The sequence below is a fragment of the Gobio gobio genome, assembly GCF_949357685.1.
Source record: "Gobio gobio genome assembly, chromosome: 2".
In the NCBI taxonomy this organism is placed as follows: Eukaryota; Metazoa; Chordata; class Actinopteri; order Cypriniformes; family Gobionidae; genus Gobio; species Gobio gobio.
The window spans coordinates 74,962,711-74,977,534 of record NC_137098.1 but is presented as its reverse complement, the minus strand read 5'-3'; the positions used below and the strand labels follow the sequence as shown (position 1 = coordinate 74,977,534).

The following is a 14,824-nucleotide window of genomic DNA, read 5'->3' as shown; positions in this document are numbered from 1 at the left end:
AATACATAGGCCTACACACCACAGATATTTTGCTTCAGACAAGCACGTGCAGGTCGCGGTTTCTGTTTGCGTCATTACAACATTTTGGCCGTGTTGTTTCGGTGATAAAAGTCTTTCGGTGGCCAAATATTAGGTGCATCCCTAATATAGTATAACCCCTATCTGGAGTGGAAGAAAATGGAGAGTCAGGTTTGCTTTAAAAATATTTGTCAGGTAACCGTGCAAGGCAAGGCAAGTTTATTTGTATAGCACATTTCATACACAGTGGCAATTCAAAGTGCTTTACACAGAAATGAAATAAAAATATTACAGTTATAATAGGAATTTAAAGAAATAAAAAATAAAGAAAATATTGAAAGATAAAAATAAAGAGTATAATTAAAAATAAAAATAAAAACAGGGTTAAATTTAAGCATATAAATTAAAATGCAAGCAGTTCGGACAAAGCACGTACAGTGGCACAGCTCATTCAGTAAATGCACAGCTAAACAGATGTGTTTTGAGTCTGGATTTGAAAGTGGCTACTGTTGGAGCACATCTGATCTGTTCAGGAAGCTGGTTCCAGCTACGGCTGGCATAATAGCTAAAAGCAGACTCTCCTTGCTTTGAGTGAACCCTTGGTATTTCTAATTGACTTGATCCTGATGATCTGAGTGATCTGTTGGGTTTGTATTTAATCAGCATATCTGCAATGTATTGAGGTCCTAGGTCATTGAGTGATTTATATACAAGTAATAGCACTTTAAAATCGATCCTAAATGTAACTGGAAGCCAGTGTAAAGATCTGAGGACTGGTGTGATATGGTCATTTTTTCTGGTTCGGCTCAGGATCCTGGCAGCAGCGTTCTGTATGAGCTGCAGCTGTCTAATGGTCTTTTTGGGAAGGCCGGTGAGAAGACCATTACAATAGTCCACCCTACTGGTAATAAAAGCATGAACGAGTTTCTCTAAGTCTTGCCTGGAAACAAAGCATCTAATTCTTGATATATTTTTCAGATGATAGTAAGCGGATTTAGTTATTGCTTTGACATGACTATTGAAACTCAGGTCTGACTCCAAAATCACACCAAGATTCCTGACTTGATTTTTTGATTTCAGGCCTTTAGCCTCAAGATATGCATTCACCTTCAGAATTTCATCTTTGTTTCCAAATGTAGTAATTTCAGTTTTGTCTTTGTTTAACTGAAGAAAGTTTTGGCACATCCAACTGTTAACTTCATCAATGCATTTACATAGAGAGTCAATGGGGCTGTAGTCATTAGGTGATAGGGCTAAGTAGATCTGGGTGTCGTCAGCATAGCTGTGGTAAGCCATTTTGTTATTTTTCATTATTTGGCTGAGTGGCAGCATGTACAGGTTGAATAGGAGTGGTGCAAGAATTGACCCTTGTGGGACTCCGCATGTCATGGATGTCCACTCAGACTTATGGTCACCTATACTCACATAATAACCTCTCCCTTCTAAGTATGACCTGAACCATTTGAGGACCATTCCAGAAAGCCCAACCCAATTTTCTAGCCTGTCAAGAAGTATTTTGTGGTCAACAGTGTCGAATGCAGCACTGAGGTCCAGTAGTACCAGAATTGATGTTTTGCCTGTATCTGTATTGAGGCGAATATCATTTATTATCTTAATGAGGGCCGTCTCTGTGCTGTGATGCGGTCGGAAACCAGATTGAAAATTGTCAAAGTATCCGTTTGAGCTTAAGAATTTGTTCAGCTGACTGAAAACAACTTTTTCAATGATCTTGCCTATGAAGGGGAGATTTGAGATTGGTCTGTAGTTGCTCAATATGGAGTTATCCAGATTTCTCTTTTTCAGGAGAGGCTTAACTACTGCGGTTTTAAGGGAGTTTGGAAAAGTCCCAGAAAGAAGTGAGGCGTTTACCACTTCTAGGAGATCTGCTTCTAAACAGTTAAACACACTTTTGAAAAAAGAAGTGGGGAGTGTGTCAAGGGCGCAGGTTGATGTTTTAAGGTGCTGTACTGTTTCTTCTAAAATTTTACCATCAATTGCTTCGAAATCAGTCATAGTAACTTTCTGAGGCTGTGGTCTGATCTGATTCACCTCAGAGCAACTGAACGATGTGCTGATCGCATTTCTGATATTAATGATTTTCTCGGAGAAGAAGGAAGCAAACTCACTGCATTTGCTGTCTGAGAGCATTTCACTGGGAATGTGACTCGGGGGATTTGTTAGTCTCTCTACAGTAGCAAAAAGAGTGCGCGTGTTGTTTATGTTTCTGTTTATAATATTTGAAAAGAAGGTCTGTCTAGCTTTGCCTAGTTCCACATTGAAAGCACGAAGACTGTCTTTATAGATCTTATAATGGACTACAAGTTTTGTCTTTCGCCACATGCGTTCCGATTTCCTGCATTGTCTTTTCATTAATTGCACTTCTGTTGAGTTTCTCCAAGGTGCTTTTTGTTTGCCACTCTTTTTCCTGGCTTTTACAGGAGCAATATCATCAATTACACCCTTAACTTTTGAGTTAAAAGAGTCAAGGAGAAAATCAACAGAGTCTGCAGATATGCTTGGTGTTAGAGATATAGCCTTCATAAACAGCACACTAGTGTTCTCATTTAAGCATCTCTTTTTGATAGAGACAGATCTGGTTTCAATGGCAGGAGAGATTGATATATCAAAGAAAATACAGAAATGATCAGACATTGCCACATCCTTAATAACTATTGATGAAATGTTTAGCCCCTTACTGATAAGTAAATCTAGAGTGTGTCCACGATCATGTGTGGGTCCGTGAACATGTTGTGTCAAATCAAAAGTGTTAAGAACAGTCATGAGATCTTTTGTTGTACTGGATTCAGCATTGTCAATGTGAATGTTAAAATCCCCAGCAATAGCAAAACAGTCATACTCAGATGAGATTGCTGATAACAGCTCTGTAAAGTCATCAATAAAGGCCGGAGAATATTTCGGAGGCCTATAAATAATGATAAGCAGGATGCGTGGAGCACCTTTTAGCACAATGCCCAGATATTCTAGAGACAAATAGTCACCAAACGATACTTGCTTACATTGATAGACATCTTTAAATAGAGCTGCGACCCCCCCGCCCCTTCTGACTGGTCTGCAGACACTCATAAAAGTAAAGTTAGGGGGGGCTGTTTCATTGAGGACTGTTGCACTGCAGCTGTCTTCTAGCCACGTTTCATTTAGCAGCAAAAAATCTAGGTTGTTTGTGGATATTAAGTCGTTGACTAGAAATGATTTGTTTTTAAGTGAACGGATGTTTAAGAGTGCTAACTTAACAGTATTAATTTTAATTTTTTCCCCCATAGTAATCTTAGTTTGACAATTAACAGGCAGCAGATTAGATGGGTTTGCCATACGGCCTGAGAAAGCCTTGGACTTTCTATCACGTAACAGAACAGAAATAGAGAAAGATAGAGGCACACTGGATTCACGCATGTTTTGTAAACATTTGATAAGATTGCTGTTGACGTTGCGAGGACCCAGAACACGTCACTGAGAGCTGGTATCAGTTGTTTTTGGTGCAGATGGAGGAGGGTGTGTGCCCTGGCGTTGTGACCGAAGAAATCTCACAGGAGGAGGGGCAGAGCGAGCTGGGCCCACAGTCTTTGGTGGTTGTGGGGCTCGACGCTCTTTGGTTGATATCTGGGGGCTCGCAGTGATCGAGTATGATTGTCTGTTTCCAGTATAAACAAAATCCATTTTCTCTGTGAAGCTCAGAGGCGGGGATGCTGTAGAGCGGGATAACATGTCTGGTGAGGGGGGCTGTTTCTCTGGTGTTACCGGAAACTGCAATATGTTATCGTCCGGTTCAAGGAGTGACATTTCTTCCAGCCTATTGCTTACATTACATATAAGTTTTAAAAGTTCACCAGTGTCACTCCTGATGGTCCCCATTTTTACCAGTGCCTCCACAGACTCCACAGTATGGGCTGAGATGTTACTGTTTAGTGGCTCAATCTGTGTCACTTCGAGCTGTTCTAATCCATCACAGTCTATCTGTGGTGAGCTCTGAGGGCGGGGTTCAGCTGGGAGTGTGTCCATGAGAAGTGGTTGTTGTGGCTGCGTGGTGTTATCATTGTCCTTGTGGGGTGTATCAACCGCATGTCCATTCAGATGCTGAAATGAAGTCCTGTGATCGTACTTTACTGGTGTGTGTGTGCTATCCAGGTTGAGTGGGTTAGCACACACAGCTGAAGGATGATGAAGGGAAAAATAAATATTGTCCTTTAGCACTCTTGCACCGAGTTTGTTTGGGTGGAGGCCATTTGATGTAAACAGTTGTCTCTGACTCCAGAAGAGATTAAAGTTGTCGATAAAGTTCACTCCCTTCATGTTGCAGGTTTTTTGCAGCCATGTATTAAGCCCAAGTAGCCGTGAGAACCTATTTGTTCCTCTTGCTGGAAGTGGTCCACTGATGAACGGCTGAACTTTCAGTTTTCTAAGTGTTTCAAAAAGTTCATTAAAATCCCTCTTTAGAAGTTCTGACTCCTCTCTCTGAATATCGTTCTTTCCCACATGAATGATAAGTCGATTTGCAGTCTTATGTTTCATCAGAATGTTCTTAAGTTCCCTGTTTACATCAGAGACTGTTGCTTGTGGAAGGCAGCATGTAGTTGTATCCCTGCTGCTAATGTTTCTGATTGTTGAGTCCCCCACTATGAGAGTCCTGGGCTCGGCTGCGCTCTGAGCTGAGGGCCGCTGTCTGCTTGACCTTGAGCGCCTGTTAGCAGTGTTAGCTGCGGGCTGATTCAATCTGTGTTCGGTCATATTCATCACATTTGGGGATTCCTCACCCACATTCATTAGCACTTCAAATCTGTTTTCAAGATGTATATTTGGTGGTAGAAAACTAGTGTTTGCAATCCTTGTGTCTGGGGTAGAGCATGCTACTGCGGCAATATGTGATGCTCGTGACAATCTGATGTCTCGAGTGCCTTTGGGTCTTGCTCCCTGTTTGTTCCATTGATTAGTGTGTTGATCAGTTACTTGTTTCTCTACATGTTGAGTAGCACTACATTTATGGGACTCACCGGCAGTGTGCAGAGGGCGATCATGATGAAGCTCTGCTGTGTGATTCGTCTGGTTGGATGGTTCCGCAAATAACTTTGTTTCAAGAACTGCAATCCTTTGTAAAAGTCTGTGGCAGTTTGTGCAGCAAGTAGATTCTAGAAGAGGCATTTTCTTATCCTTTTGAATGTAGGCAGCTGTGTTTTCCCTTCTCCGGAATGTAAGCTGAAGGCAGTGGGAGGCTGGTCGGTTGAAATATTCCGCTTTTTGTTTAGGAATTCAGTCACCAGAGTTTCTAATTTTATCATTGGAGTCAAGCTTTGTCAATGTGCTGATTTGCTGAAGTTGTAAAATATAGAAGCGATAGAGCAAAGCGCGGAGCAGTAAGCAAGAGCGTCCGAACAGTAGCGAAGCAGGAAGAAGCAGGTGCGTTTAAACAGTATCCTTACAGACAAATCTTCCTGGCCTATCTCAGAATGTTTAACCCATCAGAGCAGATCTAAACGAGTCTTCCTCCAACCAGAGGGAGTACTCAAAAAATATTTGTCAGGCAAGTGTGTGCTTAAACATTCCCTTACAGAAAAATCTTCCTGGACAGGAACACCAGGGCTATCTCTACTTTGTTTGACCGTCAGAGCGGATCTACACTGTCCTTCCTCTTACCACCAAGGCTATACAGATCTATCCGTCAGAGCAGATCTAAACGGATCGTCCTCGCGCCGGAGGGATTTCGATTTATCGCTCCCCCGTCTCTCAACCTCTTCCACCCAGACAGCCTTAACAAAATAATACAAATAATAAAATATAAAAATAAAAAGTATAATTAAAACAGTTATAATAAGAATAACATAAAAATAAAAATTATACCGGTATAAAATAATGAAAAGAGTAAAATGATGCAAAGATGAAACGGTTAAATTGAAACAAAATAAAATGCAAGCAGTTCGGACAAATCACAGAGCTCATTCAGTAAATGCACAGCTGAACAGATGTGTTTTGAGTCTGGATTTGAAAGTGGCTACTGTTGGAGCGCATCTGATCTGTTCAGGAAGCTGGTTCCAGCTATGGCTGGCATAATAGCTAAAAGCAGACTCTCCTTGCTTTGAGTGAACCCTTGGTATTTCTAATTGACTTGATCCTGATGATCTGAGTAATCTGTTGGGTTTGTATTCTATCAGCATATCTGCAATATATTGAGGTCCTAGGTCACTGAGTGATTTATATACCAGTAATAATACTTTAAAATATATTCTAACTGTAAGTGGAAGCCAGTGTAAAGACCTGAAGACTGGTGTGATATGGTCATATGTTCTGGTTCTGCTCAGCGTTCTGTATGAGCTGCAGCTGTCTAAGGGTCTTTTTGGGAAGGCCAGTGAGAAGACCATTACAATAGTCCACCCTACTGGTGATAAAAGCATGAATGAGTTTCTCTAGGTCTTGTCCGGAAACAAAGCATCTAATTCTTGATATATTTTTTAGATAATAGTAGGCTGATTTAGTGATTGCTTTGAAATGACTACTGAAACTAAGGTTTGATTCCAAAATCACACCCAGATTCCTGACTTGATCTTTAGTTGTTTGACCCCTAGTTTCAAGGTATGCATTCACCTTGAGAATTTCATCTTTGTTTCCAAATGCAATGACTTCAGTTTTGTCTTTGTTTAACTGAAGAAAGTTTTGGCACATCCAGTTGTTAGCTTCATCAATGCATTTGCACAGGGAGTCAATGGGGCTGTAGTCATTAGGTGATAGGGCTAAGTAGATCTGGGTGTCGTCAGCATAACTGTGGTAAGCAATTTTGTACTTTTTCATTACTTGGCTCAGTGGGAGCATGTACAGGTTGAATAGGAGTTGTGCAAGAATTGACCCTTGTGGGACTCCGCATGTCATGGACCTCTCCCTTCTAAGTAAGACCTGAACCATTTAAGGACCATTCCAGAAAGCCCGACCCAGTTTTCCAGCCTGTCAAGAAGTATGTTGTGATCAACAGTGTCAAATGCAGCACTGAGGTCCAGTAGTACCAGCACTGATAATTTACCTGTATCTGTATTGAGGCGAATATCATTTATTATCTTTATGAGCGCTGTCTCTGTGCTGTGATGTGGTCGGAAACCAGATTGAAAATTGTCAAAGTATCTGTTTGAGCTCAAGAATTTGTTCAGCTGATTGAAAACAACTTTTTCAATGATCTTGCCTATGATTTGAGATTGGTCTGTAGTTGCTCAATATGGTCTTATCAAGATTGCTCTTTTTCAGGAGGGGCTTAACTACTGCGGTTTTAAGGGAGTTTGGAAAAGTCCCAGAAAGAAGTGAGGAGTTTACCACTTCTAGGAGATCTGCTTCTAAACAGTTAAACACACTTTTGAAAAAAGAGGTGGTGAGTGTTTCAAAGGCGCAGGTCGATGTTTTAAGGTGCTGTACCGTTTCTTCTCAAATTTTACCGTCAATTGCTTAGAAATCAGACATAGTGACTAATTTCTGAAATTGTGGACGAGTCTGTCTGACCTCAGCATAGCATGAGGATATACCGATCGCCTTTCTGATATTATTGATCTTCTCAGAAAAAAAAGAGACAAACTCATTGCATTTACGTTCAGAGAGCAATTCACTGGGAGTGTGATTTGGGGGGTTTGTTAGTCTCTCAACAGTACCAACAAGAGTGTGGGTGTTATTTATGTTTCTGTTAATAATATTTGAGAAGAAGGTCTGTCTAGCTTTGCCTAGCTCCACATTGAAATCATGAAGGCTGTCTTTATAAATGTTATAATGGACTACAAGTTTTGTCTTCCGCCAAATACGTTCAGCTTTCCTGCATTTTCTTTTCATACTTCCCAGATAGCATTGTGACATTGAGTCAATGTTGAAATTCCATCAGAATCATCAATTTGGTTGAGGTTGAAATATCAATGCTAAATAATATTGGATCAATGTTGAAAATTCAATGCAAAATAAATAGTGGACCAATGTTGAAAATGTCAATGCTAAATAATATTGGATCAATGTTGATAATTCCATGCTTTTCAGTATTGAAAAGACAAACATTGAATTAATGTTGATTTTTGGTCAGCTTAATAATCTAGTGGTGAGAGCCTGCTTACTCAATCTGTCCCATCATTCAACATGTTAAAGCAAATCCAAATTAATTGGGTACATTTCTGTGAACATTCATTCTCCTCAAAGGATGAATCTCCGCCAACAAGTGAGTGGATTGACAAAGAACTACTACCATAAATTTATTTCAATGGGACGAACCAGTTGATTATTATTAGTAGGCATGTTATTAATATTACTGTTTTAATTATTGTTTTAAAATCGCCTCCATCATGGAAAACATCTCCAATCCTCTAGTGTTTTCGGCTAGCTACAGCACATGCAGAGAGATATATAATGACTGGCACAGAGTCCTTAATTCTTGTGGTCATCCAGTTATATAAATCATAGCCTGTTTTAAATTTATAAAATGTAGGCTATTATTATTATTATTTAAATCATGTATAATTTATATACATTTAATTAACCCTCTATGGTACGCAATATGATATCAGTGAGGAAAAAATTATTTGTGATGTTTTTCCTGCTTAAAATTGGTCACTATAACAATATCAATAAACATTTTCATTATTTTTAATTTTATTTGTTTATTAAAAGTTTGTTGCCTCAAGGCAACATTGTACCACAACGGACAAATTTAAACATTTAACATTTTCATGAAGAAAAAAGAAATATATTTATTGAAAACATCAATTTATTGAACTGAACACTCAATCAAACAGATTTATCTAGTTTTAAACAAATTACACATTACATATTTAATAAAAAGTAACATTTATTATCCAGCTGTTGCCCTCAGGCAACATTGTACCACCGTGGAACACAAGTACTTCAAACCATCAAGTTATCATTTCAAACAGTTACAATCAGTGTTGTTTCAAGGTAAAACATTAATAATCACCATAACCTTATCCTATTATGAACCTTATCCTTACAAGCATGCATATACACACAAGGACCTGCATGTACACAAGAACATACACACAAAATCTCCTTCCTCACTAATGGCACCTCACTGCTTGTGAAAGTTGACGAAGCAATTCCTCTCAACAGAAAAACACAGGTAGGTGACACATTTTGAGCACTGCACTTTTACAATGCCTGAACAACCTGAGTATTTGCATCTCCCCTTTCTTTCAACCCAAACAGGCCAATGACCTGTCTGATCAAAGCGAACCAGCGTTGAAGGTCGTGGCTCTACAGGGGTTTTTGGACGCTTTTCAGGCTGTTCTTCCTCACTGTGCTGTGATGGTCTCCCTCTTCTCTTCAAGGCCTTCCTCTCCATACAGAGACATCCAGCAACTTCAGCTTTGAATTTTGCAAGGCTGCTCACATCCTTTGGAGGGATGTCACAGTCTCTGCTGTCTCTCCTGTAGAGGAGCCAGGCCTCAACAACAGCAAAATCAAACATGTGGAAGACCAATCGGTGATACCACTTTTTGGATCGAATCTTTGTTCTGTAGAGGGCGATGAGGGAGTCTAGTAGATCAACCCCTCCCATGCTTTTGTTGTACTTGGTGACAATGCTCGGACATTTCACCTGGACTGTTGTCTTCCTTTTTTTGTCCCATCTCATCACAGTGGTTGTTGGATTCGCTGAGGCAAAGGTGGAGAGGAGAGTGACTGCTCGATTATCATGCCACTTCACAGCCCTAAGGGTAACCCCTTTGTAAATGGTCTCCTTTTCCTCAAAATCCCCTCTTCCTTTCTTTTTCATGTCTTGATCAGTGGGGAGACAGCATCCAGCCAGACGATTGGTTCTGACTGTGCCAATGCAGTGGATTTTCCTCTTCTCCAACAGCATCTGCAGATCAACACTGGAGAACCAGTTGTCGAAGAACAACTTGTGGGAACTGTTGTCTGGAATGATGCTTGAAAGGGTTAGCACTATGTTGCCACTCGCGCCTATGTCAGGCTGCCCATTGCAAGGAGAGATACACCCGGTATACACCTCAAAGTTGTAGACTATGCCACTGCTATCAGCAAGAACAAATACTTTATATCCCCAACGTTTTGGCTTCTTGGGATTGTACTGTTTCATAGGGGTTTTCCCCTTGAATGGGACAATTTGTTCATCCACACAAAGATTTTCATCAATTGGGATTGCTTGGAACTTCTCCAAGAGGGATGTCAGCAGTGGGCGCACCTTGTACAGCTTGTCATAAGCTGGTTCTCCAATAGGAACTTGCTTTAAGTTGTCAGCAAAGTGTAGATTGCGCTTGATAGCCTCCCAGCGATGCAAGGCCATGGTGTTTGCAACACAGTCGATCCTTGTTGCTGACTGCCAGTACATTCGGCATCCTGGAAGTCCAAAGACTGACATATAGAAACAAATGCCAATGAATTGCTCAATCTCCTCAGCTGTGACTTTGAGTGGTTTGCTAGGATCACACTGTATGGCATAGAGGTTGGTTTGTTCTACTATATTGTCAATACAACTGCTAGTGAGGAGGCCTCGAAAGTATTCAGCAGGATGTTTCACATCTGTTGCTTTTGTCAATCTGCCTTTCCATTGTGGTACTGGAAGGATTGTCCTGCATTTTTTCCACTCTAAATTCTTAGCTCGGGTGTATTGCTGCTGGCAAGCCTCTGAAAAAAAACCATTGTGAGTTGCAAATGACATGGTTTATTTTTTACTGAATTTACCAATCATCCTACTCTAATCAAGCCTGCTACTGTACCTCCATTTTCACCATCACCACGTTCCTCATTCTCACTCTGAACTTCTTCCTGTTGATTTTCTACCATTATCGTAGTTCCGTCTTCATCCTCATCTCCATCCTCACTCTCACTCTCACTTCCGTCTTCATCCTCATCTCCATCCTCGCTCTCACTCTCTCCCTGCTGAATTGTCACTATGACCTCATCTTCCTCATCACTACAGGACACCTCATTCTCACTCTCATCAACTGGCAGTACTACCTGTGCTTTATATCTTTTTGAAGTGCCATAGAAAACGTGCGGATTCATCTCCTGCATTAAATCATAATATGTGCATATATAGTATGTTAATTACTTTTCTTATAAATGCATTATAAAATCATGCAAAAATGCATATACATTTATATAATTTAAACTCTTTTTCCTATGAATAAAATATACTTGTATTCCAAACCTAGTATATGCCTGGTATGGCCTGTGATTCCATTATGGTACAATGTTGCCTCGAGGCAACATGCAGTTTTTTGTAATTTACTATGACACAGTTGATGATAAATAGTGTAAAGTTTTTGAAAATACTTCTTTACTTACCAGTGAAGGTGATTCAGATTTTTTGTAGCTGATTATCTGGACAGAAATGAGTGAAAAATGCACTTTTCATCAGAGAAAATATGGAGCCATGTGACATGTGCACGTGTGCTGAAAGAAGGAACAAAATGGAGCACTGTGGGTCATGTGACCACTCTTTTGCATTTTCATTGGTTAGTAATTGAGTTCTCCTCCCCTAAAATTGCATTGACCAATTAAATTCTATTAAGTTTTTATTAAAAAAAAGCTAAAATAGGCTATGTTGCCTGGAGGCAACACCGTACCATAGAGGGTTAAGTATCTAAAGAATACAGGGTTAATAAAGAATTTTAAATATATTCCCCTACCGATCGAATGCGCCACAATCCAATCCAGTAGGTGGCGGTAATGCACATTCAGATCAAAGCGCGGCTTAACAGACTTCAAGCACGAAAAAGACAGAGACAGGACAGCAACATGTGCATTTGTGGATCCAGTGCCGCGCATGCATTCATTGACTCGTTTGTGAGTGGATCCTATTTGATTCATATGAGTTAATGAATGCATGCGCGGCACCAGATCCACAAATGCACATCTTACTCGTTGCATGCACAGATTCTGACCAACATTAATACAAAATCGAAGTTTTGCATTCACAATTATGTCTATTTGTACAAAATGCTGCACATTCATGCAATTCTGTATTTAGCACACATAAGTTAAAAGGCATTTGTTTGTGGACAGTAAAAATATCTACAAAATGTATCAAGTCCATGGATTATTGTGCGTGCATTTATTAATCATTTTGATAGTAAAATCATCCCATATTTGTCCAGTGTACAGGGAGAAATGAGCGGCGATCCGATGAATTTCTGGCATGTCAGTAATTCTGGTCGGCCCTCGTGAGCTAATCGCACAGCTGAAGCAGATCTAGAACTGATCACCCTGTTGGCGCGGTGAGGGGAAATAGGACAATCAGTTCATAGCTCTGCTTCACCCACTGAGCAAAGTTATGTACAAAAGACGTCTTTTCGATGTCTTTGCCCCTAGAGGCGTACGTTGAAATAACGTCCACTGAGGAGCCAGAATGAAAGTTTTTATGACGTCTGTTTTTGACGTGTTCTGCACGTCCGATATAGACGTTCATGGAACTTCAAGGTTAAAAACTAGTTCAAATTGTGGACATATTTTCCATTTGTAATTGCAAAGCAACTCACAGACAGTGTGTGTTTGTCCAGAAATCATGAAAATAAAAGAAACTTCACTCACACCTTTAGACACTTTAGACAATTTATCATCTGTAATTCACACATATTTGGATCGTGAGAAAATCGTGGGATTCAATCCAGGATCTTCTTGCTGTGAGGAGACAGTGTTTCCCACTGAGACACTGGTGCTGCCCTTAATCACAGACATAAGACACACTTTGACTATTTCTGTCAGACGTCTACAGAAACTCTTACTGAGAATTAACAGAGCTTTAGATGTTGATGTTTATCAGGCACGTGCACAGGTAGGGCTCAACCTGTGCAGTGCACATGCCCTTTTTTGTGCCCACGCTGAAGTGCCCTTTTTTTTTGGTGGCGTTTTTTTTTTTATTTTTTTTTTATTTTTTTAAATCAATGCTATTGGTCACCCTTCACGTCTGTCTTTTTTACAAATATATAGCCAATGAAATTTCTTAAAAAGAGCTTGAGTAAATATTATTCGACGATCCTCAAACTGTCAGTTAACCATAACTCCGCCCCCTCTATCATTCTCGACTGAACGAACTGACGTTCCACAGCAGCCGCACAGCAGACCGCAGCTGGATGAAGTTTTGCAAGGGTAAATAAAGATCTTGTTGTTTGAATAAGTATTAAACAAACACTATGTCTATAGGCTCATATTTTATTTATTTGAATTTGAGTCTGACTAAGACGTGGTGGGACCACCACTACCGCCTATCACCTGAGACTGAAAAGTAGAGACTAGCTAGTCAATACATATGTAGACTTGCCTACACTTAAATAGCCTGTGCATACATAGTAGCATTTCATCTTTTATAAAATTAGATTTTGGCCAAATGTATTTTATTTTATAACCGGAAAGACAGAGTGCCCAACTGCCCATTATAGCTACAACAAACTAGTTTGAAACCTGCTGATAAAAATGTAACGTTACGCCGGCGCCGTTTTAATGACGGAAAAATTGCACATTTGCACACATTCGCTGGTCAAAACCCCCTTAACTGCATAGCATTTGAGTTTGACTTTTGTAAAATGTTAACAATATATTGATAAGTAATACAACATCTGAACAACATATAATTTGTTTTTTGTTCGCCCCGCGCTGTTTCATACTGGAACTTACACAAAGCGACTAGTGTGATCCTCGTCGTCACCTAGGTAACATATCTTTGATTCATGATTGCTGATGATACACTTGATTTATTAACATTTAATCGTTAAGGTAATAATATAAAATGATGGTTATTATTCAAGGCTGTTAATATGCAAATTTTTTTATCTACAGTGTTCTATACTCTCTCTGCTTGTCTTGTATAAATGTAGTAAAACATGGTTTGTTGTAGTAGTAACAAAAAAAAAATTACAGAATCAGATCAATGTGAAATATTTATATTTTATCATGTAGAATGCAATATATATATTTGGACGGTAAGATTTTTAAATGTTTTTAAAAGAGTCTCTTCTGCTCTCCAAAGGCTTCATTTATTTTATCCAAAATACAGCAAAAACAGTAATATTGTGAAATATTTTTACAATTTAAAATAACTGTTTTCTATTTGAGTATATTTTAAAATGTCTTTTTTTTCTGTGACCAAAGCTACTCTTCAGTGTCACGTGGTCCTTCAGAAATATTTTTTAATTTGCTTTTCACGGCAACTGTACTTTTCACTCTATTTTTTTTTTCAGTGCTGGGTTATTTTAGGGAAATTGTAGTGAATAAGAGACCTTCAAGAGACCAAACATCCCTGGTCCTCCACAGTAACAAGTTTTTGTCAGGTAGGCAGATCAGATACATGTTGGATATGCTATAGTAACGATGTGGCTATAGTTTCTTATAATCTATATATATATATATATATATAATAAAAAAAGGGGTGCCCTTTTTCAGTTTCAACACATGCCCCTCAAAAGGTCTGTGCACGGCCCTGATGTTTATGTTTCATTTGAAGTCACCATTGTGGTGGGAAGCGTTTGCTTTAGTTGGGCTCTTGATCCCCGTACTTGAGTTAGCTTTTAATTGGCTGCTGTAACTGTGTGTGTGAAACACAATAGTTGTGACTGAGAAAGCAAAGACAAAGCGGCTTTAGGTATTGTCAACTGGTTGATGACTAAATCATCAGAAAGTGAGTATCTGATGTTGTATTTTAAATTTTGTGTTCTTTTTTGGCAAATAGTAATTTATTATATCCACTATAAGCTTGTCAATCTACTGTATTGGCACCAATAGCAATAAAATGATAATTTGTCCTGAAAGATGATAAATTAAAGTACATTAAATAAAAGATGGTTTGCAGTATGAGCACACAACCTTTTGC

General features: G+C 39.3%; 1 protein-coding gene across 1 annotated transcript; it reads right to left on the bottom strand.

The window, feature by feature from the left end:
* Positions 1-9,064: 9,064 nt before the first annotated feature.
* On the bottom strand, positions 9,065-10,800 carry LOC307118755 (piggyBac transposable element-derived protein 3-like; the record flags this gene model as incomplete). The annotated part of the gene is made up of 2 exons (XM_079804510.1): positions 9,065-10,641; positions 10,734-10,800. The coding sequence occupies 2 exons, from the start codon at positions 10,798-10,800 to the stop codon at positions 9,065-9,067; spliced, it is 1,644 nt and encodes a 547-aa protein (XP_079660636.1).
* Positions 10,801-14,824: the final 4,024 nt, after the last annotated feature.